Genomic DNA, 25644 nt, shown 5'->3' with positions numbered 1-25644 from the left:
AGAGTAAGATTTTCCTGTAGTAGTGGAAGAAAATTCTCTGATTATATTTTTGTATAGATGCTGTAACTTGAATATTTTATATCTTGCATAAATTTAAGTTTCATCTATTCTTTAATTAACTCATACGATGTTATAACTTCACAACCCATTAATGATTTGTATTCTAATTTTATTTTCAATTATGTTATCTTGACAAACGTTTTTTAAATTTAATATTATATTTATCTTCTAGAGCTGTATCTATTTTTTTGCAGAGTAAGATTTTTCTCTAGTAATGGAAGAAAATTCTCTGATGATATTCTTGTATACTTGTTGTGACTTGAATATTTTATATCTTGCATAAATTCAAGTTTCATCCATTCTTTAATTAACTCATACGTTGTCATAACTTCGCAAACCATTAATGGTTTATGTTCTAATTTTATTGAATGACTTCCAATAAACTCTTTAGCTTCTTCGTCAAGAACACGTAGCATTATATATACACTTATAACAATGTGTGTATAATCAGCGATAATTAGTGGCGGAGCTAGACCAAATCTGGGCGTCGGGCAAATTAAAATTGCGAGGCCCCTTGTATTACCGAGTTATAAAAGTAAATAAATAACTTGCATTCACTTTATCATTTTATTTTATTGGTAAAATAAATAATTGTTTCTACTTTTAGCCTCACTGAATTTTTTTAAATTATATCATAATTTGCACAAGCTACTATTTTCATTTCAAATGATGGAATTGTCAATGCAGGTAGTATCTCTTGGTTCATCGTACTTCTTAAGTAGGTCTCAATCAATTTTAACTTTGAGAAAATTCTTTCAACAGAAGCTTGCTGACTGGAGCTATGCGCATGATTTTGGTTACTATATAAACCTTCGGATATACTTCCTCTAAATTATTTTCTTTAATATACCGGATGAGTTGCTTTATATCAGGGCTGTTATTAATTTTCATTCGTCGTGTTAAAGGATTTTTGCCGAGGAAAGACTAAGTTTAGTGCGATTGCATGGAACAACTGAAGGTAATGAGAAATGTACTTGCATTGTGACTTATGGAGAAAAAGCTGTAACGGACAGTGACAGGATTCACAGGACTTCTTAGTCAAAATGTTGTTGCATGCCCGCTAATGCAATGCGCATCATACACCAAGAGGCATTTTTGTTAAAGCAATAAATATATTTTTTCTGGGTAGGGACACCCTAAACACTTTAGCGGTATGAAATATACTAACGACCTATTCTCATACCTACCAAATATACACAAAAAGTTTCATGACAATTGGTCAAGTCGTTTCGGAGAAGTTTAAACACTAACACCGTGAAACGAGATTTTTATATATTAGATATATATTCATACACATATCATAAAAAATTTATGTTCACCCACAAAATTTTTCTTAAATTTCGCATAACTTATTTATTTTTTATCCAAATTAATTTTTATTTTCTGATTTATTTTAAACAAGGGAACAAAAATAAAGTACTAATATAAAAATTAATAGCTATTCTTAAAAAGAAAATTAAACACAATTATATGCAAAAGCAACAATTTTTGAAGCGAAAAAAGTTTTACATTTACCGTTAAATTAAATTAATTTAAATATTTTTTTAAAATAAACAGTAAATGTTTACAACAGAACATAAAAGACAAGAATGTAGTGTTAGTAAGCAACAAATGACTGTTAAATTTTGAAAAAATAATGCAAGCCAATGAAAAATTACTGAAGATATTGGCCGTCAATATTCATCTGCGCAAAAAGTCATACATAACTTCCAGGAGACGAATACTTACGTTTCTAAACCTCGCACTGGTCGCCCCTTAATTCTGTCAAATAGAAAAAGACGTGGCATAATCAACCAGGTGTAAGTAAATCTAAGAGTAACAGCCTCCAAACTAGCTGAACATATTGCCGAAATACTTAAAAAGAAAATATGTTTTTATACTGCGTGGAAAATTTTGAAGAAGAGCATGTATTATACCCGGGTTACAAGAAAGTAGCCATACAAATCCAGATATATTAGAATGAAATGATTAAGCTTTGCAAGAAAGTATATAAATAAACATATGGAGTTCTGAAAATGAGTTATTTTCTCCGATCAGAGTTAATTTTGCTTATTTGGAATTAAAGGTAGAAAACTTGTATGGAGAAACCATGTACAACCTATGATAAAGAAAACGTAATTTCAACGGTGTAATGGTTTGGGTGTGTACAGCAAGTAATGGTGTTAGCAAACTTAAATTTATACAAGACGTAATGGATAAATCTGGGTATCTAAATACAGTCAAACTTCCATAACTCGAAGTCCAATTTTGTAAAGAAAAGGTTCTACTTATGGAGACTTCGAGTTAGAGAATTTTTTTATTTTTGGATGAAACTAGAATTACATTTTAAGATATTTATTTATTTGCAATCAAATAAAGCACAAAAGTTAAAGTGAAGTATAATATTCAGAAATTAGGGTTTGGGACTTTAATTTTTTTCTTATGTTCAGTAAAAAGAGATTCCATTGTATTCATACTCTTATTACTATCAGTTGTAGTACCATTCGTTTGCAAATATAAATTCAGAATTTTGAATGAATCTTCTACTTCATTCTTGGAAGGCTGATAAACAATTATATCCACCGAACCCTCAACATCACTTTCCGTTGCGCTTAGAATTGGATCCAGTAATTTAGAGCTATAGTGCTTAATAATATCGTCATCTGTAGGGAAGTTTGATGTACAAATTTCATTGTCAAGCTCAATATAATCGTTGAGAGTAGCATTGGAAGTTATTTTATTTATTTTAAACCATGCTGGCAACGACTGGCATTTGCACAAAGAAGCAACATACGAAAAAAAAATTAAATTGGTTTGGAAAAACTTAAAACAAAAATTGGACTTATAGAATGCTCTTTTCCATATTCTTGTTGGCACTGAACAAAATTTTTTTTCGAGATATAGAGAAATTCGAGTTATAGAAGTTCGAGTTATGGAAGCAGAGTTGTATATAGTTTGCTTTCTAAAACCTTAGTGCACTGTTTTTGGTTCGAGTTATAGAAAATTCGAGTTATAGAAGTTCGAGTTATGGAAGTTTGACTGTATACTAAAAACAAATTTGAAAGAAAATACCAGAATGTTAGGGCAACCTTTTCATTTCAGCAGGACAACGACTCTAAACATACAGCAGCGATCGTACGGGATTGACTGCTGAACCATGCTCCCAGGCAACTTCAAACACTATTAAAATCACCAGACCTTAGTCCTATAGAACATCTGTAACTATTTGGTAAATAAGATTCGTCAGCACACGATTTCCAGCAAGGATATGTTAAGGAACGTCATACAGAGACGCCTAAAGGAGGTTATTAAACGCAGTGGTTACCACACAGGCTATTGAAGATTTCTGTGAATTTAAATTAACGGTAAATGTAAATATTAAGAAATATCTGTAGATGTTTTCTGCTTCAAAAATTGTTGTGTAGGTGAAATACAAGTACACGTGAAGTACAAGGTTCGCGTCTGGAATTGGATGAACGATTGTTGTTGCATTAATTAAGGCTTCTTTGTATTCCGCAAATGCGTTATCTGCATCCACGGTCCATTCAATAACAGTTTTGTCATGTTTTTTGTTACCCTTAATTAAGTTCTGAAGCCGTCCCTGGATCTCCGCCGCTTTTGGAATAAAACGTCGATAAAAATTGATAATTGCAACGAATCGCCGTAACTCATGCACTACGTTTGGTTTTGGATAATTTGCAATCGTCTCAATTTTCTTGCCTGGGGGACGAATTCCTTTATGATTAATGAGATGACCAAAGAATGTTACTTCTTCCTCTGCGAATAAACACGCAATGTTTATTTTCAAACCATGTTCCTGGAGACGTTGTAGCACGCTGCGCACATGTTGTATGTGCTCGTCTATGTTATGGGATGCGATGCAAATATCATCAATATAACATATGGCAAACTTAAATCCGAAAAGAACTTGGTCCATGAACCTTTGAAATGATTGTGCTGCATTACAAAGTCTAAAAGTCATCACATTAAATTCGTACAGGCCGAAAGGTGTAATTATTGCTGTTTTTTCTCTATCCTCTTCAGCAACCGGTATATTAAAGTACGCCTTTTCTAAATCCAACGTTGTAAAAATTCGTTTTCCATTTAGCGAATGCGTGAAATCTTGCATGTGTGGAATAGGATAGCGGTCAGGAACTGTTTGGGCATTAAATCGACGGTAATCTCCACAAGGTCGCCACAACCCATTTCCTTTTTGCACCATATTTAGTGGACTCGCCCATTCACTCTTGGATGGTCTACAAATTCCTTGCTTCAACATATACTCAAACTCCTGCTTGGCTGCTTGCGGTGTTTGCGGATTTAGTCGCCGTGCACGCGAAAAAACAGGCTGACCAGTGGTGATAAGCTGGTGGCGAACCGTAGTCTTACGCTCGTTATTGTAATTGTGTGAAACAGGCATTGTCACCTCCTTACATAAGTTTAGAAGCTCTTTGAATTTGTGGTCATTCTGAATGGAAAAGACTGGCTCATATCCAGTGTGTTCCGATGCACATTGGGTACTCAACTTTGTTTGCGTATCGCTCAGGGATCTACGTTTTACATCTACCACAAGACCGAAATGTTTCAAGAAATCGGCACCCAAAATTGGTTTTGAAACATTGGCGATTATAAAATTCCAATCAAACTTCCTACGAAGGCCCAAGTTTATTGATAACAACTTGTTACCGTAGGTTGGAATAGCCAAAACATTCGCTGCAAACAATGATCGCGATGTTGATTGTAGCTTGGAGTTTTTGAATCGAGACACTGGTAGTATTGAGAGATCAGCTCCAGTATCTATCAGGAACTTGAATTGTGTGTTTCGATCTGTGATGAACAGGCGGCTAGACGTATTTACAAATTGGACTTCATCGGCCGCCACTGATGAAGTCTCTATTGGTTTCCCTGTTGATTGAAACTACACGGCAAGGAACATTTTTCTGCTTCCGCACCGAAACGATAGTGGTAGTAACACACAGGACAACGTTTTACTTGCTAATCAGTACGGGTTGAATGACGTCGCTTGCGATCTGGAGTTTGAGATCTTGTTCTGCTTCGTCTTTGTGCAGTTTTTATCTCCGCAACCTGCTTACTCAAGGCGTCTATGGCTTTCATGATATGCAGATGTGTTGATAACAGCTACAGAATTGTAGTTTCCCATTTCCAACATCACATCTGCCTGTTGCGCACATTTGTCCAAGTCAGCCTCCGAAATTGAAACGACTGCTTGCATTGCTGCAGGCAAACGATTCAGCCACAATTGTTTTATTGCTCCATCATTCATGGCGACGCTGGCTAAATCTCGCATGGTGCGCAATAAATGTGTTGGCTTGCTATCACCTAACTGGCACTCCTGAACTAGTCGCAGCAGTTTTCGATTTTCGGTGTCTGCAAAGTCTTGAATTAATCGCTTCTTAACCGCTTCGTAGTTTTCTACAGCAGGGGGTGCACGAACAATGTCCGCGATATTTCTTAAAGTAGCGCTGTCAAGACTGCCGACTACATGATCTTATTTGGTTTGGTCAGTTGTGATTCCTGCGTTTCTGAATTGGGAGTCCATCTGGATGAAGTAGAGGTCTGGATCCCTCTTACAGAATGCTGGTGCTTTGATTTCGATACGACAAATGGCACCTCGAGGTTGTTCGTTTCTGTAATCATTTGATACATTACTATCTGCAGGAATGTTATTTCTATTCAGTTCGCTAATGTTGCTTGCTTCGACTTGCGACATTTTTGATCACGTCGCGGCCACCAATTGTAGGTTTATCCTACTTAATTTAATTCTTTATTTATTTATTAAAGCAAGAAATAATTACTAAATTTTGTGTGTTGAAATTACACTTGTCTGTTGTTTTATTCTTAGTTTTCCAAACCGTAAAAAGAATGACAACCTAATTTTTACTCAATAAAAAATATTATTAGTTTTTAAAAATTTTTTTTTATGGCCAACTCATCTTATTTTCAATAATTTACTTGTCCGTGTTTGCATGGCCAACCTATGTTATATCATTTTAAACTTTAATATGAATATGCAACCGCCACAGTAGCTTTGGCATATAATTGTGTTTAGTTTTTGTTTTTTAAAATAACTGTTAATTTTTTATATTAGATCTTTATTGTTGTTTCTTTGGTTTTAATTTGAGTAAAAATTAAATAAGTTATGCGAAATTTAAGAAAAATTTTGTTTATAGCCGTATACTTTTTCTGCTATGTGTGTGTAATGAATATACTTCTGATTTCAACAATAATTATATACCAATTTTAACTTCAGTTTAATTTTATTTTCTTTTTATGTATTTTTCAATTTCAATTTCAATAGTTTCAAACTAAAATACATTACCACATTTTAAGTTTATTATGTAGGTTTCCAAGTAAAAAAATTTTTTTGTTACTCAATTCTGGTTATTCTTTTTGCCATATATTCTCCAATTTTTATATAACAATTTTTAATGGTGTATAATATAATGCCGCAGAATATTGCGTGTATATTTTTTCGTAGTGTTTATTTTAAAATTAAAAATAAAATAGAAGACATTGTTAAAAAATTCTGGAAAAAATATGTCATTGAAGACAATAAATTGTAGTTATGTTTAAAAAAAAGAATTGGTTAAAAATGGTTAATAAATGGTCGAACAATTTCAGTTGAAAGATTGATTTTAAAATTTTTTTGGGGTGTATTATCCAGTTTCAATATCATTTTTTTTAAATTTTTTATATAATTGTTAATCTTCAAATTTATTTTTTATATATTTCCTAATTAAATTTATTTTATACGTTGACCCATTACACTTATTACACATTTTTCAATTTTCTAATATTTCAGTTTTTTAATTTTTCAATTTTCTAATTTTGATAATGTCTATATTTTTAAGCATTTTCCAAGTTTAACAATGTTTACATTTTATAAACTAAATAATGTTTATATTTTATATAATTTCAAATTTTATATTTTATTATTTTATACATGTTAGAAACCAATTTTAAAAGCTATCATCTATGTGTTCAATTGATTTGTTGATGCTTTACAAACTACATATGAAAAAATTCATTTAGTATTTACACTTATAATTAATTATTTTACTTACTTTTGGTCATTACAACCGCCTTGATAATTCGGCTCTTAAAACATAAATGACAACCAGCTGACATATGAATTGGCAGTTCATATATGCACTGGGTTGCATTTGATAATAATAAACTGCACAGTTGCAACGATCAAATAACGGTTACAAACATTTTAAGGAGCGGAGTTCTAACAACTACACTTTATTAGTTAATTAGTTTGTTGGCAGATGAAATCTAAGCCATACCTTTAGTTCGATACTTAATCATATTTTAATGTGTAAATATTTAGTGATTCATTTTTATTTAGAAATTAACGTGTAAAATTAGTTTTAAGATTGATATTCATTGTTTTTGGACTAAAATAAAAAAAAAAATATACTACTTTTCATTATTTACTAAGAAAGCAGTTTTTTCTATATCGTCTTCTTTCATTAATATTGAAAACCTAATGAAAATCTGATTGTAAATCTGGAAAGTATTTTGAAGTACTTAAATTTAAAAGAATTATTTCAGTTTTAGTAATTAGGTGACCTAGATCGTCCGTTGCTTCATTTAATTTTTTATAATCAATTATGCCTTTCTATTAGCTGAGCTTTGATCGCATGTTATTACGTGTACTATTATGACTTATTTTTGCAGGAGCTCCTAGTTTCTTAGAATTATTTTGCTCAGGCAGTCTCCATCTATACCATTTTTTGACACAAAATAATTAAGTATTATTGACCAATTAGAGAAAAGACCTTTGACAATAAATAGACAAAAGCCTTTAGCAATAGTTTTACTTTTGAAAAAGTCAAGTTCTTCAAAATCATTTATTTGGTCTAAGTTATCGTTGTAACGTAATTCTGGTCTTAGTCTCCTTTCATCAACAACTAATATTGCAAAATCCTTAACAACTTGTCTAAGTGTGCTGATTTTTTTCTCAAGGTTTCGAAACCTGCATTTAAAAATCCTGGCAGCAAAGTTTTTTTAGGTGACCAGTTGTTGATTGTTTTTTCATTAAAATTAATGAAAATTAATTTTTCAATTTTAATTGAAATTAATTTTCCATTTATTTTTTAAAAATAAATATGCCGATCCTGATACAAGGAACATATTTTAAACTACTAGTTTCGTATTCTCATATTCCTTCTATCGCGCGCTTAGGATCATTTTGCAAAAATTTTTGGTCTCAATATTTACACTTGCAACAGAGTTATTTTCGTACTTTTTAGTAGTTGTAACTTTTAATTTTATGTTTTCCTTAAGGAGACTGTTAAGTTCAAAGATTAAGTATTCTTTTGATACAGATCAATCGAAATATGCTGTAATAAATATGCAGTAATAATATTGTTATCAATTTGCTCTTCATCGCTTTGATTATCAACTGCTGACGGTGATGGTATATAAATAATATTTTTTATTGAGTTTAAATTTAATTCACTTTCTTCGCATAAGTTTTCGAACACCAAACCCATCATTGCTTTAGCTTGATTTCTTACTATCATTATTTATATAGATGTAGCAACATTTTATTGATATGGATAACAAAATTTATATATATATGAAAAAAATTGAAGTTTTAAATTTTTCTTTAAAACGCTTAATAAAAAAAATGAAAAATTTTTTAGAATTAGTACCGATTCAAAAAGAAAGTTTTTTTCTTACGTTCCTTAAAATTAAAAAAAATTTATATATTTAGTTAAAAAATTAATTTCAAAATTAGTTAATATGTAAATAGAAATTCTAAATAATATGATTATGCACTAAAAGTTGTTATGTTTCAATCCGGCATTTAAGTGCTAGCAGTTAAAGTACTGGTGAGAATTCTTACCGCTCATCGAAGTCATTAGAATAAATAATTATATTGTCAATGAAAATTTTGGATATGTATAATTACTATTGAATAGTAAGCCTACCATCCTTATTTACTTTCCTTATTTTGCTATCCTTATCCTTTTTTAAATGGAGATATTCACACACTTTGACTTCGTATATAGTCGGTGTTAATAAAGTAAATGTTTATAAAACAAACTAACATTAGACATCGAGAAAGTAGACGCATTTTCATTAGCGATTCAGAAATTCTTTGAAAAAATATTAGGTCGAAATGAAGAAGTATTGAGAAGCGTGATTAATAAAAAAATCCATAAGGCTCTTGGTGAATTGCTAGCAAAATTAGATAATCAGTTTGCGAAAAAGCAGCATATATTAGCAGCAGGTTTTAAATTTCATTAAATTCTGGGTGGCAGAACTGAGTGGTGCAGCTAAAGAGTGCATGTTTCTATGTGCGTGCGAGATTTGCCATCTATCGTTTGTAGATAACTGTATACGAGATATGATTGTGAGCAGTGAACGAAAATAAACAGTACAGTATCGTAGTCACGGTTGCCACTTAGGGTACTTTAGTACCAAAATTGGTACTTTTTTTTCCGTTTGGTACTCTGGTACTCATGTTCAAAAAATGGTACATTTTCGGCGACCCAACTTTATTGTGGATATTGTATTGTTTTATACTTTTTGTACATTTTATATAAATTGTATTTTCTTATAAAAAGACAATAGAAAAATTTTGGACCTTTTTTTACAGAAATGGTACCTTTTTAAACCAATTTTGGTACAGAAAAAAATTTTCAAGTGGCAACCGTGATCGTAGTGTACTGCTCATGTCCGAAACACATCAAAAAATTTTTATAGTTTGTGTCCGCGAACACAAACTTTATTTTTAGAGTTTGTGTACTTTTCACGAAGTTAGTGCTCTTCATAACGATCTTTTCAGGAAGGTAGTGCTCATTTTAGTTATCTTTTGCCGAAGGTAGTGGTGTTTTTAGTGATCATTTTCCTAAGGTAGTGGTTTTTTAGCGTTTGCCAAACTAAACAATTTGGAAACGTTTTTAATGTGCATAGTCGTTGCTTCGTTTACATAAGAAGAAGAAGAAACAATTTTGTTTGCATTTGTATTGCATGTATTTTGTTTGTGTTTTTAAATAAAGATATTGCGTATGTATTTATTGATACATATTTAATATTAGGGGATGAATTACATAGATATAATATTTTATTGCGGTTGGATGATTTGTATTAAATTTGTATTAAAGCAAAAAAACAAAATTTTAAAATTGTTTATATAAAAAACTTAAAAAACTAAAAAAATATTTTAGGCATTTCTGAATATCATATATAATATTTAAATTATTGCGTCGAAATATAAAGATTTTATTGTAACTATACGCACGTATATACATATATATACTTAATTAACAACTTAACAATTTTAAAATTTTGTTTTTTTGCCTTTTATTGGCATTATAAATATAATACAAATCATCCAACCGCAATAAAATATTATATCTATCTAATTCACCCCCTAATATTAAATATGGATCAATAAATACATACGCAATATCTTTATTTAAAAACACAAACAAAATACATGCAATACAAATGCAAACAAAATTTTTTCTTCTTCATATGTAAACGAAGCAACAACTATGCACATTAAAAACGTTTCCAAATTGTTTAGTTTGGCAAACGCTAAAAAACCACTACCTTAGGAAAATGATCACTAAAAAGACCACTACCTTCGGCAAAAGATAACTAAAATGAGCACTACCTTCGTGAAAAGTATACAAACTCTAAAAATATTGAATTGTTTCGGACTTTTTTTAATGTACTGTTCGTTTAGTGTTTTTTAACAAAGATGACAAACAGTACACTATGCTCTGTACTTTAGTGTTTGTTTTCGTTCTCTGATTGTGAATGAAGCACACACCACATATATAAAGTCCGTAATGCCGCATTACAGTATAGTATATGAAACAACGGTTAAAACATGTATGGAAATTTAAGGTGAAGAAAGCAGACAGACAGTTAATGAAGTTAATCACAGTTCAATTAAAAAAAATTAACAAACGGAATTGAGCTCAGCAGAAATCCCGAAATTCATCGACGGGCGGTCAATCGTGTCTAGGTTGTGGGAAAGCACATCAAAGAAATCAATGTTACCATGTGAAGAATAAAACTAAATGTCGTTTGCTTGCAAAAGAACGTCATATTGCTGCAGTTTGTCAGCAGTGACAGGGATTCTGCAGAACTCTAATTTTAAGGCTCGAAGCCAAGAATAAAATAGAAGAAGAGATATATACTCCGTGAACGATGTTTTGTGTGAATCAATGAATGCAAATGAAATAGAAACAACGAAAGTTAAATTATTTGATACGCAAACTGGTTCATCCCAAATTTTCGTTGGCCTCAATATAACTGACGAAATTTTAACATTTCAAGTATATACTAGCGCAACATGCTTATTAATAATTGGTCTGTCGGCATATAAACAACTGGGTATGCCTAGATATGGGTCTATGGACAAAGTTCTGAAATGTGGAGGAACTGTTATTTTTTTTAAGGGTGCCCTCAGAGTAAATGTCACGTATGGCAATATTACTCGAAGTCTCGAGATACTAGTAGTTGATAATATATATGTTATTACATACTAGGATTGAATTGCTTTTTATTGTTGTTTTTGTTTCCAGGTACTGTTCTATCGTGTACAGTGGAGATAAGTTGACTAAGTACTGCTTAGCTGGGAGCGACATCTCAGCTTGTGCCACCACAATCTCCCGATATAAGTTATCTTCTTGCATGCGGAAACAGATCATTTTAATGATTTTTATTTGATTTTTTTCTCTTCTGGAAGGAGCATAAATATTTGATCACTTGGTTCAGCATTACTTGTAACCAATGTGATTAGGTCCGTGCGTGTTGATCCGTGCGTCCTCCACTAGGCTTGTCTCCAAACACCTCTTTGATACGATTTGATGTTTTATTTTGTTCTTCTTCCGCAACAAAGCAGCTGCGTTCATGGCAGAGTTACATTATTTTCTTCCGGATACATCATAGTTTTATGGTTTCTGCTTCAGCATCCATGTTGTGTGGGAAGCACTAAGAAAACAGCGATTTATAAATGTTTTTAATATTTGTTTTATTTTCAATATGATAGCAAGTTAGTTTTCAATTTAATAACCCATGCTAAGTATTGTAAAAATTTTTTTGCACACTTTTAAATGTCTGCATTTTTGAACAGCGAACACTTGGAGCACTGAACGAGTGAATTGGTACTTAAACTTGCGAGAGGCACTTTTGTTTGAAAAATAATGCTTTGACATTATTATATATTTTTTAAGTGTGCTAAGGTACACCTCCCTACCTCGCCACGTTTTTCGTTTTCTTTTTGGCTTTTTGGCTTATTATCCAGAATATTTCGCCTTTGGTTCCTTGAAAATTTGATTTTGTTTCTTTTAATTTGTGGAATTTATTTACTTTATTTATTTTATATTTATTTTATATATGAACGTGTTAAAAATTATGTGTGACAAGTTTTATGGTTTGTTAACATATGCCTAGCCTCTCAGTATAAGACAAGAAAATAATAAAATAAATAAATTTAAATATGTTGCAAAAAAGAATTATTTAAACGAAAGTCTGCGGGGATCTTCTGCTAATAGATCAATTACTTTCTTAACAATTTCATTTTTGTTTTCGTCCACAAATTTATTATAAAGACCCAGCAAACATAAATATAAGTAAACAAATTAATTTATTTATTATTAAACCTTAGTTATGAAAATTTATTCTACCATTTAATCGATTTTCGCTCATAGTAGATCGTAGTCAAGTTTTACATGCCTTAAAGTAGTAAATGATCGTTACACCGTCCATGTCGTACAAGATAATGCAACATACATTTCAAGCGCTTTTTTTTCACAGGAAATAATATCTGTGCTTCACTTTATTAATACTTTTATACAAATTTGTTTCAACTCTTCAGCAGATTTCACTTTTTTTTTCCATGTAATGTACCATATTTGACTCTCTTCCTCAAGTCCTTCAATATTGTAAATGCTTGCACTGTTTTAATTTTTCTCGCAATCTTTCATCAGACAATTGCAACATTTGGTATAGAAAAAGATAGGACAAAAAAATGCTGTGGAATTTTCTTTATTAATCGAATACTAAGTGATGTGAGCAGCGAGGCTAAATAAGGTGTTATAAGGGAAACCTTATAATACTGATCTACTGTCGTCGCGGGCGGATTGGCTCTAAATGTTGTTGGCTGTATATTCTAGGAGGCTTTAGTTCAACATATAACTGGTCTGTAATTTCATTCGATTCAGTCACCTACAATCACATCAATACTACTTCGATTCTGCTGCACGACTTCAATAAAATTTTGTATAGGTATGTTGCGAGCATTGCATAACGTTTATTAAAGATGATTGCAAAGTATTCACTGTTGGCTCCAGTAGAGCTGAATATTTGGCTATTAATAGTACGGTAATGATAAACGTAGAGTTAGTAGCTGTTGTCTGCAGTTGAAAAGCTGATTTTTCTGGTGCTTGCATTTCTTTCAACCTCTAATTTCTCTAACGACTTAATAATTTTCACGAAATGTGTTTTAAAAAGTCGAATGCTTCTGCATTTTTGTGACCATCGAGTATTATAAAAAAGGAGCATGTTTGGCGTATTATGACTTTGTGTACTAGACTCTCGGAAAAAATTAATTATGTCTTTAACTGTTGCTATCGTATTTCTTATATCCGCAACAGCATTTAAGCCATTGACAACTAAATTGAGTCTATGGCATGCACAATGAAAAAAAGGGCTTTTGTAGATATATTTCTTAATATTCCTTGAACGCCGTTAACCTTTCCGGCCATGGTGAAACAAAAATCATATCCTTGGCCTACGCATTTGCTATAATCATGATCCTTTTCTTTCAAAAAACTATTAATAGCTCCTGCAATTGTTTTGGAATCCATAGCACTTAGTTTTGTGTATCCTAGAAACTTCTCGTGGACAATTCTCTGTTTATCACAAAATCGAACACCAATTGACAGCTGGTCTTTTCCTGAAATATCAACAGTTTCGTCAGCTAGTACACTATATACAGAGGCTTTCCTTACTGCTTCCACTATTTTGTCTCTTACTACTTTTCCACAGAGGCTTACTAATACCAATTTATTCGGATTTCGAGGCGATGAGTAAGTTGCCCGTTGACGACTGGCTTTAGTGAAATGCATTTCAAGCCCAGTATCACCTGATACAATTTGTAACTTCATTAAGTCGACTAAAACACCTAAATCGTATAAATTTCTCAATATATTAAAATCTGTAGCCCAGCGTAAAAATATTGAATAATATATGACATACATATATTTCTGTAAAATTAAAACATGTTCATATCTTCATACGTTCATCCGATGATTTTTCCCTTAATGGCAAGTCATGTGTCGCAAAATATTATAGCATTAAGGATTGATTTCAGAATTTTTCCATTTTCGTCTATAACTTTTTTGCAGTCAGTATATATTGCCACATCTACAGGCCAACCTTTAAGCACATTATCCGCCTCAGCGTCAGTTGCTTTATGGTACCAACTTTTTGTATATTTTTTGCAGTACTTATGCATATGTTTATAGCGGACATAGGGTTTTATTGCAAATGATCCCAGTACTCCTTGCGGACATTTAGGTGGAAAAAGTACCCAAAATTTACACAACAAACTTTTTAAAACGCTTTAGGAACTCATACATTTATGAAGGCGTCCAAAAATGTTTCAATATCTCTAATTTTTGAAACAGTTTCATTTGGAGAGCGACAACATATCGCCCATTATCGTTTTTAGGAAAATCATTGGAAAAAGCTATAATAACGTATAATTTTCAAAACCATACTCTGCATAAAAAAATATAGATTATAATAACGTTTACCAACAGCAGAAAAAGTGCATGGTTCTCATCACTTTCAACTTTGTGCCATCATTTTCTGACACCTTCTGTTTTATGTCAGTTTAAACATAAAACATTTTATTGATTTTAGAGAACATTTAATAATACTTCAACGAAAATAACCTTTAAAGAAGTTTCTTATATCCATTTCGCGTCCGTTTCACTCAGTAGTTAAAAAAATTGAATTCAATTTTAAAGCCACTCGAAATATATCTAAATTAATTTCAGATTCACTTAATATGCGGATAGAACAAACTACAGTTAAACAGTGATAAAAATACACAGGTGATCGCTCCACAAAAAAGTAAATGGCTGTTATAATTCAAACAGCATCTAGCATCAAGTAGTTATAGTAAATTTACACCTAAACAAAAATTTTAGAATAGGATAAAAATATTAATAATATGACAAAATAGTGATTGATGTAAAAGTCCACATGCTAAGATATATAAAAAAATTCGAAGTGACTTCTAAAGTTTAAAAATGTACAAGAATAAAGTGGGAAAAATTATTTAAGAAATATATGTATGTCATATATATGTACACTAAACTGGTCATTAGTTGTGTGGGAAAATTTTTTTTTTGATTTTCATATGTTTCTGCTTCTTAAAATATTCCTTTTGATGATAAATTAAGGAAAATAAAATTTGAGATCGATCGCATTGTGCCAACCCGTGCCGAGTTGAGCTCAAAGTTGTAAAAGTACCTCAATATAGAAAAAGTCATAAAATTACTACTTTGCTCGTAAAATATTTCAGGAATATTTTTGACTAATTTACATTATTTATATGTTTTTACCTAATTATACTCTATTTTGTTTGTTCTGTTTACCCATTATCGTTGTGTTTACGGAATACCAAGTATTTTTTCGGTATTTTCTCATGTGACGACAAGAGCAAGTCGGTCAACTTTTTCTTTACCCTTAATTTCTGGTAGGAGTTTTCCATCCCAATGAAATACAAAAGCTTGAGGGATCTGCAATTATGTATATTATATATAACTTCAAAAGTGAAAACTTTAACTAATTTACATCGAAATTCTTTACAATATCATGCGCTTTTCTGCGTTGGTATTCTTTTCCCATCAGATGAACAGTTGTACGATTGACGCGCTGATCTAATGCAGCTACTGTTGCACTTATGAAATGAATTGCAGCTCTAGTAGAAATTTTAGATTTATCCATGCAACTAAGCATTCTATCATCAATGAAGTGTATTTTTTCTCGTAAAAGACTATCTGGTATTCCAATTGAAATATTTTCTTCCATTGCTACTTCCGAGGACAATGGATATTCCATAAGATCTTCAGTATTATCCCTATGCTCAATATCGAGTCTAGAATCTGTCGCTGCTATTCGAAAAATATATTTTCATGTAGGATTATTAAAAACAAATAAAGAAATGTCAAACATTGATTCTTATATGTTATTATCTGGAACGCTTGAACATAAATCTTCCATATATTGCTGTTTACGTTTATCAACTTTCTCCAATAGTTCTAACTTGCGCTTTTATTTTTGTAATAATTTTTTATCAATGCCTGCGAGTGGAGATTTGCTACTTTTTTATAATAACCTCCATTCATCGTACAATTTTTGTAATTTTTTTTTGGCAATGAGATTCAGTTAGAGTAGGAATACGAGCCTTTTGCCAAAATGGTAGTACGATAGCAATCACATTTTTAAAACTTTCTTTCAAGGTCTTATAGAAAAACAGTTGAATTACTTACTTCATTAACGGCAACTTTGCTCCAAAGATTTCACTTTCACATTTTCCTATTATAAATATATTATCGTCATCGGATCTAAGCCGCTTTGGACATGATTTTGATTGCAGAGATGAAACGGAATTTATTTCAATTCAGATTAATTTTCGCAACGTAAAATGATCAATTATCGTTCAATCTCTTTCTCATTGTCAATTTGACAGTCAATAAACCGTTATAATAACAATGTTGCAACTCAAGTTTCGTAATACGAAATTCATTTCAGTGTTACAATTTTTACTTCGTGCCAAAATTATGTAGGAAATATAAGCAGACTTAAGTGAATTCAATATCATAACGTAAAAATATATAAATAATGTAAATTAGTCAACTTTGAGGCCAACTCTGCACGGGTTGGCACAATGCGATCGACAATGCGATTTTATTTTCCTTAATTTATCATCAAAAGGAATATTTTAAGAAGCAGAAACATATGGAAATCAAAAACAAATTTTTTTGCGGCCACTCTAATGTACACTTAGTAGAAAAAATCTGCGTTCAACCACAAAATTTTTTTTAAATTTCGCATAATGTTTTTTAAATTTTACTCAAATTGATTTTTGTTTTTTGATTTATTTTAACCAAAGAAACAACAATGCAGTTCAAACATAAAAAATTAAGTTATTCTTTAAAAAAAAATTTAACGCAATTATATGCAAAAGTAACAATTTTTGAAGCAGAAAAAGTTTACAAAACTCAAATTTTCTGAAGTTTTGTTATATAGTCTCCATCACACTGAGAAATTTTATGTGCTCCAAATGTTTTTAATATTATTCCATGACCTGACCATAGTCAGGACAAACTTTATTCATGTGGAGTTTTAATCGGAGTGCACTAAGCGGAGCGTAGATAGAATGTGAATATGCAGAGGTGTGAACCCAAGTATAGCCTCAAGTGCTACAGTTGTACTAGTCCTCACAACACCAGCCCGCGAGAGGTACGCGAGTCGCTAAAGTTTCGTTGAAAGAGCAATAGATCCAACCTATGTAACTTTTAGCCACCAGACCAGACAACCATATGTTATAATAGGACGTACTACTGCCTGATATATCCAAAATATCATCTTCGGCTTGAGGCCCCAAGTTTTGCCTATACAGGACTGCGTTGTCCATAAAGCCTTAAGTGCTTTGTTGTGTACCTTGTTTACGTGTGTATTCCAAGTGAGTTTACTATCGATGACTCTTAGATATTTTGCCTCACTAGAAAGAGAGAGGAATATTAGGGTTTTTTAAACGTACAGGACCTATATCTAATTTACGTTTAAGTGTGAAAGGAACATAAATTCTCCGGATCTATGGAGAGACCCTCACCTTTGCACCATGCCAATACTGGTAGTTGGGGCCTCACTTAAAGTCATATTAGACGTTGATATTTAATGTGGGACCATATGCTCCACTCTCTGATTCTCTGTCTTTGTACTCTGTAACCTTTAGAACCCTTTGTTCCGTAGGCCGTTGTTCTGGCTGCCTCTCTTGTTGTATTATTTGCTTTTAAAAGTAGCTTAACATGACTGAAGCGGTACGCTATTCTGCCGCTATTCTGCATTCTGCATCAGTGTATTTCAGGAAGCATCGTTGACAGCAAGAACGATGTGGAGAAGAGAACTTTCTGCAGTCTGCTGTAGTATTTTCCAAGTGCTTGCCTTTAGCCTATTCTGGGTCTCAATTGTGACAAGGAGCTTGGTGTTTTTAATGTCACAGCTGTGTGGAAAATATCCCCGCACCAGGCGTGTCTTTGGAAACTCTGACTCTTCAGCCACTTTAACACCCAGTTTTGTATTAGTTGCAATCATTGCCGCATTTTTACGGACCCATTTAGCCGTTTGATCATTAGAGCACCACCATCAACCATCCCGTGCGAGAAAAACCACCTTCAAATTCCGATTTAACTTCGTCCGAGGCTAACTTAATGGCAGTCTCAATGATGGTCTCCTGTAGCTGTGCGATTTGTTCCCTGTTTAGGGAGCACTTAGTCAAGTCAAGAGGAACAAACCCTAATTTGATCCCCTTGGTTTGACTTGCTACTTGGCTAAAAGTAGGTCTGCTCGATCCCTGAATCGAGGTGCTTTGTTTGGATTTCTTACCAGCTGGCGTGATCATGTCGTCAGATAAAGCCCGTTTAGCTGGTGCTGGAGGGGGAAGTTTAGACACCATGTCTAGGGCAACATTCCTATAGTGTCCTTGACTTATATAAGCCTTAAAACTCTTATTCTGTATTGAGCTCAGTTTTACAAAACTCTTTTGGTCATGTAAGCTGATCTCAATTATGCTGATATTGACAATGGTAGCCCCTGACTGTTCAGAACAGAGACTAACATATGCCCAACAATACAATCTGTATTAAGTTCTTTGTCCTGTGACACAACAGTCAACTTAATGATGTTCACTAGCTGCCCGACAGCAGTATGGTTTGATGCGATGAGGGTAGCATCATCCACTTTAATTAATATTTTTTTTGTTATCCATAAGATCCCTCGAATGTTAGGGAAGTATAACATATATAATTTCTCGTTAGACATTTCTTGGTTATGAACTAGCAATTCATTTATGTCAACTTTATCCATCCCTTCAAAATTAAACTCTATAAGTTAGCAATTTCATGACAAATAGTATCCGCTTCATCATCATCAACTTCTAAAGAGGAACTGTCACCTTTTGTCTTGTGTACACATTCTGGCCATATTTTGCGTCAAACACCGTTCATGCAAGATGGTTTTACTTTCTCTTAAGTTTCTGCAATAATGTTGATTGCCTTCAAAATATTAAAAGATTTCCAGGATTGCCTTCAAAATATTAAAAGATTTTCAGAATTGTTGCATTGTAAGCTTATCGGGTCCAATTTCAATCAAAAGCATCTTAAATTATCGGCGCAGATAATAGCTTTTAAAATTCGAAATTACACTCTCATTCATCGGATGTAGTATTCGGTAGTAAAAACACAAATTTAACATTTTCAGATAAGTCATATAAACTGCGTGAACAGGAGCATTATCTACTAAGACTAATGCCTCGAAGTCTAAATTCTCTTTATTGTAATAAGCTTTAATTTCAGGAATGGCGCACGTAAAAACCCAGTCTTAAAATAATAAGGCCGTTATCCATGATTTCTTATTGGCTCGCCAGTGTACAGGAAGTCGATCCTTTAAACAGTCCTTCAAAGATCTAGGATTTTCTGATTGGTAAGCAAGTAACGCTTAAACTTAAAGTCTTCATTTGCATTGTCACCTAGAAGCTCATTTGCATTGTCTTTACTAGCTTTAAATCTTGGTGTTGATTTTTCAGTTCTCGATATAAAAGTTTTCTTTGGGAGACGTTTCCAAAATAAACCTGTCGCATCAACATTGAAAACTTCGTTTGAGTCATAATCTCCCTCCTGAATTGTCGCTTTTAACTCTATCGGGAAACGGTCCGCAGCAGCGGTATCATGGTTGCTTCGTCTTTTAGAGAAATATTGTGTAGATTGGCGCGTATTTTGTATCTCTCAAACCAGCCGTTACCAGTTTCAAAATGTTCTTTATCAGTAGCACTACCACTCACACTGTCGTTATATATAGATTGGCTTTTGATATCATCAAATAAGCGCTTTGCTTTAGCCTGGAGTACTGTTTTACTTAATAGCATTTTCTGTGCAATCTAAATTTGAATCCAAATATAAAGCGTTTTATTATTTAAAAAAAACTTTTTTTTTAATTTAAAATCAACCTGGGGGTTGGTCTATTTTAAATAGTTTAATATTAGAAAATGTAAAATGCACCAAATGTAAAACTTGTCTAATCCGAATGGTAACTAGAAAGAATAATAATTTGTTTTCTTCTAAAACTGTGAAACTTTTTCACAATTCTCTTTACTATTAAGAAATCAAGTAAAAAAATTGTGAATCACTGCTAGAGATTTATTGCTCCAGTGCTCTTTTATTATCAAAAAAAGTTCGTGGTCATAAAATATATCATCCTGATTATTTAATTTCTTAAATAATGCCATACATTTTGGAAATTTACTATACTTCCTTTCGAATAACGGTCATTTTACTTCCCAATGAATTCTTGGGCTCTCATTGACGATGCTGTATTTATTGTAATGACATCTGTAAGAAATGGTTTCCTTTTCTCTAGCAAATTCGTGATTTTTTATACTGTTGCCACAAATGTATCTTTAATTTGTCAATGTTTGCGTACACACTCCAAGAACTGTTTGAAGTAAACTTCTACAATATCAGCGCTGTAGTTGAGTTCTTCTGTAGACAAATTCAATCCTTTTCTTGAAATCATTGCTTTAATTCAAATGATATTGCTTTTAGTGCTGCCTCTTAACGCCTGCGATTCAACAAAGTTTAGGGACTTTTTTTTCATTGCCTTCTTCTCACTGTTGCTTAGTTCGTCTTCTGGATTACTCATATTGCAATTTATCCCAAACGTTAACAATTTATTACAAAAAATTTATTTACTTTAAATTCGTGGGGATCACTATCCCGGGTTGCGGCAATTAAATGTTTAGTCACGTTATTTTACAGACTTATTGCTTTACATTTTCTCTTAATATAATTAATATTACAAACAAAAATCTATTATATTTCATTTCAATACACTTTTTTATTTCACTTAACCATACAACACTAAAGTTTAATGCACAAAAAAGGTCACGACAGAATACATCTCAACATAACAAAAATAAGACAATCACCGTAAAGGCTACAATACAATGTACATTACTTTATCTTAGTTCTCAACAAATGCAATTATTTTAACAAAGGAAAGGAAATCAACTTTAGCAAAATTCGTTCACTTAAGTTTGTAATGTAAACATGGTAAAACGTTTATTTCGTTTTTATTTTTTGTGTGCTGTAGGGCGCAGGGTTGCAGTTAGTACGTACTTAATAATAATAAGAAGTGAAACTCTCAGCAAATTGCAGAAATTTTCAGATAGTAATTAAAATAGAAAAATTATTTGATTTTTTTTTTAAATGAAATACTTCTTTTCATTAAATTTTGATTATATCGTTCATTGCTCTTTCGAAGTTGTAATTTCAATATCTATCATAAAAATTTTGTTGTAGAATATTTACAAATTAGAGTTGCTTAAATTAAAAGTTGATTATCTACTAATCTGAAAACCTTGTAGTAAGACTTTTAGGTGTTTATTTCATTAAAGCGCTCTTTATATACTTGTCAGTAAATAAAAGAGAGTTCGTATTTATTTCTTGATATAATATAGACACTAATAGTAACTAAAAATCTTTTTTGTATGTGGACTTGCTTAGCAAAAAATTTCTTGTATATTTTATAATTGATTACATATTTTATTTGAGTCCTTTAAGATAAATTAAATATAATTTCAATGTGTACGCATTGTATTTTTAAAATAATTATAATTATAACTTAAAATGTGGCCTTAGTATATATTGAAAATTATTTCTTAGCGAAATAGTATAACATATATAAAAGTATATGTAAACTAAATGATTGTACATATAAAAAATATTTCGAAGGTTAATTACTGTTATATTATTAATATTCTTTACATATTTATTTCTTTAATTAATACAAAAAACAAATTAAATATATATACAGTTTTGTACTTTGATTTGGATAAACAATTAGCATAAAAATACACAGTCTTCGAAGGCTTATTTATATTATAATAATCGATTACTTTTTTTTAAAAAATTCAAAATGTTTTCCCATTTATAAAAATAAAAATCTAATAACTAAAAGTAGTAACTTTTTTAATAATGTTATTTAATCCTCAAAGATTAATAGAAAATTTATTAAAACATTTTTTAAAAAAGAATATCCTGTATACATGAGTAATATAAATTTTAACACAGAAAAACCATTGTTTTCAAATTTTCAAAAATAAAAATTAATTTTTCTATATGAAATCAAATTAGGCAATGATTTTATTTACAAATCACAAATTTAGTGATTTTTCAGAAACGAAGTACTGATTACCACGGTATGCATTTGATTTTAGCTCTGTTTAATATATATTTTTGTACATTTTTCAAGTTTTTAAAACTCCGCGTAGTAAAACAAAAACTAATATTAAACTAATTCTGTTCAATATTAATATTAAAAATTCTGTAAATATTTTTTACTTAATTACAAGTGAAAAACGCAAACAAATGTAATTTATTTTATTAAATCTTAATTTGAAGTCGAATTTAACGAAATAAACTATTTTTTGAATCTAAATGTTCTGAAAAGAATATTAAGCCTAATATTTCTAATATTTTAGATTAAAAATAAAAAAATTGTAATACATTACTGTTTAAAATCATTAAATTTCATATATATATACTTATACTATTTTTATAATTTAATTAGCATATTTGATTTACAAAAAAAAAACGCACACGAATTTTCTTAGCAGAGTTTCAATATGTAAAATGGAACAATAATTATAAATAAAAAAAAAGTAAGTAATTAAATTAACAATTTCAAAATAAAAAACAAAGAAAACAATTTTGTAAATATATGCTTACAAAAATACATACTAAAATTTAGCTTAATAATTTAGCATATAAGCATATTAATTGCATACACCAATAATGTAACGATAAAAATTATAAGTTGAAAAAACAATTAATTTTGAAAGAAATAATAATTTTAGGTAATATAATTTGTATGAAAAATTTTTTTTATTAGTCATTTATAAATAATAATTTTATTTGTTGTAAAACAATAATAAATATATATAGATATATATATGTGTATGAAAATCGTGATAATAATTATATTATACTTAAATGTGTCTACGAAATTGTAAAATGTCTGTCTGTAACTAATTAGAATTGAATAAAATTAACCATAGTGAAAAATGTATCACAAAATATGAAAATTTTAATATTTATATAAACTATACTCGTTTATGTACGAGTTTATGCGGTATATGTATATGTATATAATTAAGTGAAATTGTATAAAAAAATCACTATAGATAAAAATGTATCTAAAATTGTAAAAACAGGTTGAAAATTTTGTAGTTCCTTAGGTGGAATGAATATAAAGAAAAAATAAATAAAAAATGGTTGAAAGAGATAAAAAAATAAAAATTTTATAAAAATAAAAATATTAAAATGTTTGTTTTTTTCAACGATTTGAAATTTTTTTTAAGTCAATATCTTCATTTCGCAAGTATATTTAAAGTTTTTAGAACAGCTTGAACTAATGAAGTTTCAATATCATATTAAAGGATAATTTCTGTTAGGGATCTTTTATATTTCCGTTTCTTGTTGCAATAAAGACTGTCTTGGCTTAGGTTTATTGCGACGAGCGCTACTTTGATTGAAGTTGTGAATGGTTACCGTCAGCGCGTAGTGGCGTTACACATCGTTCTTGGTACTGGTACCAACTAAGTAAACACCAGGTTAATTCAGCGCAGTTATTTTACCTTAATTACAATTAGTTATTATTTATTAGTTTAATTAATTTTTTTTTAAATAAATAATAATATTTATTTTATTTAATTGAAGGTGACAGATGGTTATTAAAAGCTGTTTGTGAGTCAGTTATTATTCATAACGGGAGAACTTTGTCTGCAGAATATAATAACTTAGCTGTTGTCTTGTCTGTTTCTTTGTAGCATATAGGTAATGCTCTATTTTCTCAATACATCAATACAAATATTTCGTTTTTATAATGCGCGGTATGCTTTGCATGCGCTTTCTATTGTAATCCGGACTAAAAGTGATGATTTGAAGAACACTTAAAAGGCTTCGAGCGAAGCGCAAAAAAAGCGATTTCCTATTTGCAATAAAAACGATATGTTTTATTACTTGGTGGCTTCTTTTGAGTATACTAACATTCGGAAACTCTATGAAGATATCAATAATTTATTGTGGCTATTAATGCTCAGTAAGCCTATATCGAGCTTGTTGGCACGTTATGACTTTTTTTAACAAATTAATTTATGAACTTAACCCATATTCGTCCAAGGTTTTTTTTTTGGAATTTTTGATCAAAATTTTATATATTAAGTATAATTGGGCAAAAATCACGAATCTGAAGTCCAAAATTTTTTGCAATTTTTTGTTTTGGAGAAAGGTGGTGTTCGATTATTCGAACAGTAGGCGCTTAGCCGCATTTTTTAATTTTCACTTTTTTACATAATGCATTAACAGAAAAATAGCAGGTATTTGAAAAATTATATACGTTTATTATTTTTAAATTAAAGTAAGACTTCAATGCATAAAAAAAAGATTATTATTTTACTATTTCATTTTATTTTGGCTGTGGAGTTTTTCAAAACAATATGTGTGTAGTGATTTATGGTGTGAGGATGGTTTATGGCAAAGCTTGCATCGTCTCTTTTTATTGTCTCCTATTTTTATAATTAAATGGTGACCTATGATTCGGGGCATATTTTCATGTTGCTCCTCCTTGGAGATATACATTGGAGGAAGGTCACTATTATCGGCATCACTGTTGTCATTTTCACTAGATGATTTTTGTCCTTCCGTTGACATTATAAGCGAATATGCAATATTTGCACGAAAATCTTTTTGTTTTATAATATTCTTTGCATAGAAGCGACGAACAAAGCAATCCAATTTCCATGCATTAACGATGGCTGAATCAAGTACAGCTCCTCCCGTATATTAAATTTACCGTATATTTACCGTATAAATTTAAAATCACTCGCTTTTGCCGGCTAAATGTAATAAAATAAGTATTTGTCGTACTTTTATTGCTCTAAATATTGCTCAATGAAAACAAAAACGTTGCATTTTAGTTCACTGTTTAATAGAAAATAATATAGACATTAGAATAATCGAACACTCGACTTTACACATCTGTGTAGTCTGAAGGAAAGACTTGATAAAAAAATCTAATAGTGTTTTTTCAAGTTTGTCTTATTGGCAATAAAACTGTAAAATTATTTTTTTTATATCTTTTTTTTTCACAATTTTACTATTTTTTAAAAGTAGACTAAAAGTAATGTTTTTTTTTTAAAGCTTAATTAGTAAGAGGGCGGGTGGTGTAGAGTGAAGTCACAAATATTTTTGTAAAGCT

The 25644-nt window shown here is 30.9% G+C and overlaps 2 protein-coding genes across 6 annotated transcripts in view; one reads left to right on the top strand and one right to left on the bottom strand.

Annotated features, from left to right (window-relative positions):
• LOC119687896 (out at first protein) overlaps positions 1-25644 on the top strand; it is a 62583-nt gene that overhangs the window by 33079 nt on the left and 3860 nt on the right. The window contains exons 5-6 of one of the 5 annotated variants that reach the window (XR_005253279.1): positions 19686-19812; positions 21252-21335. The exons of 1 other annotated variant lie outside the window; for it this stretch is intronic. Coding sequence is in view for 3 of the 4 variants with exons in the window: in XM_038102438.1 (XP_037958366.1) it covers positions 21252-21377 (126 nt within the window). In the remaining variant the exon portion in view is untranslated. Of the gene's footprint in view, positions 1-15098; positions 17180-19685; positions 21860-25644 lie in introns of those variants that run through there. 3 more of the 5 variants (XM_038102438.1, XM_038102440.1, XM_038102439.1) reach the window with 3 other exon arrangements.
• LOC119687897 (52 kDa repressor of the inhibitor of the protein kinase-like) lies at positions 12573-15092 on the bottom strand. Its single transcript, XM_038102442.1, has one exon. It carries the CDS (start codon positions 14292-14294, stop codon positions 13707-13709), a length of 588 nt encoding a protein of 195 aa, XP_037958370.1. The 5' UTR covers positions 14295-15092; the 3' UTR covers positions 12573-13706.

Source organism: Teleopsis dalmanni, chromosome X, assembly GCF_002237135.1.
Source record: "Teleopsis dalmanni isolate 2A chromosome X, ASM223713v2, whole genome shotgun sequence".
In the NCBI taxonomy this organism is placed as follows: domain Eukaryota; kingdom Metazoa; phylum Arthropoda; class Insecta; order Diptera; family Diopsidae; genus Teleopsis; species Teleopsis dalmanni.
This window is presented reverse-complemented; position numbering and strand designations above follow the sequence as displayed.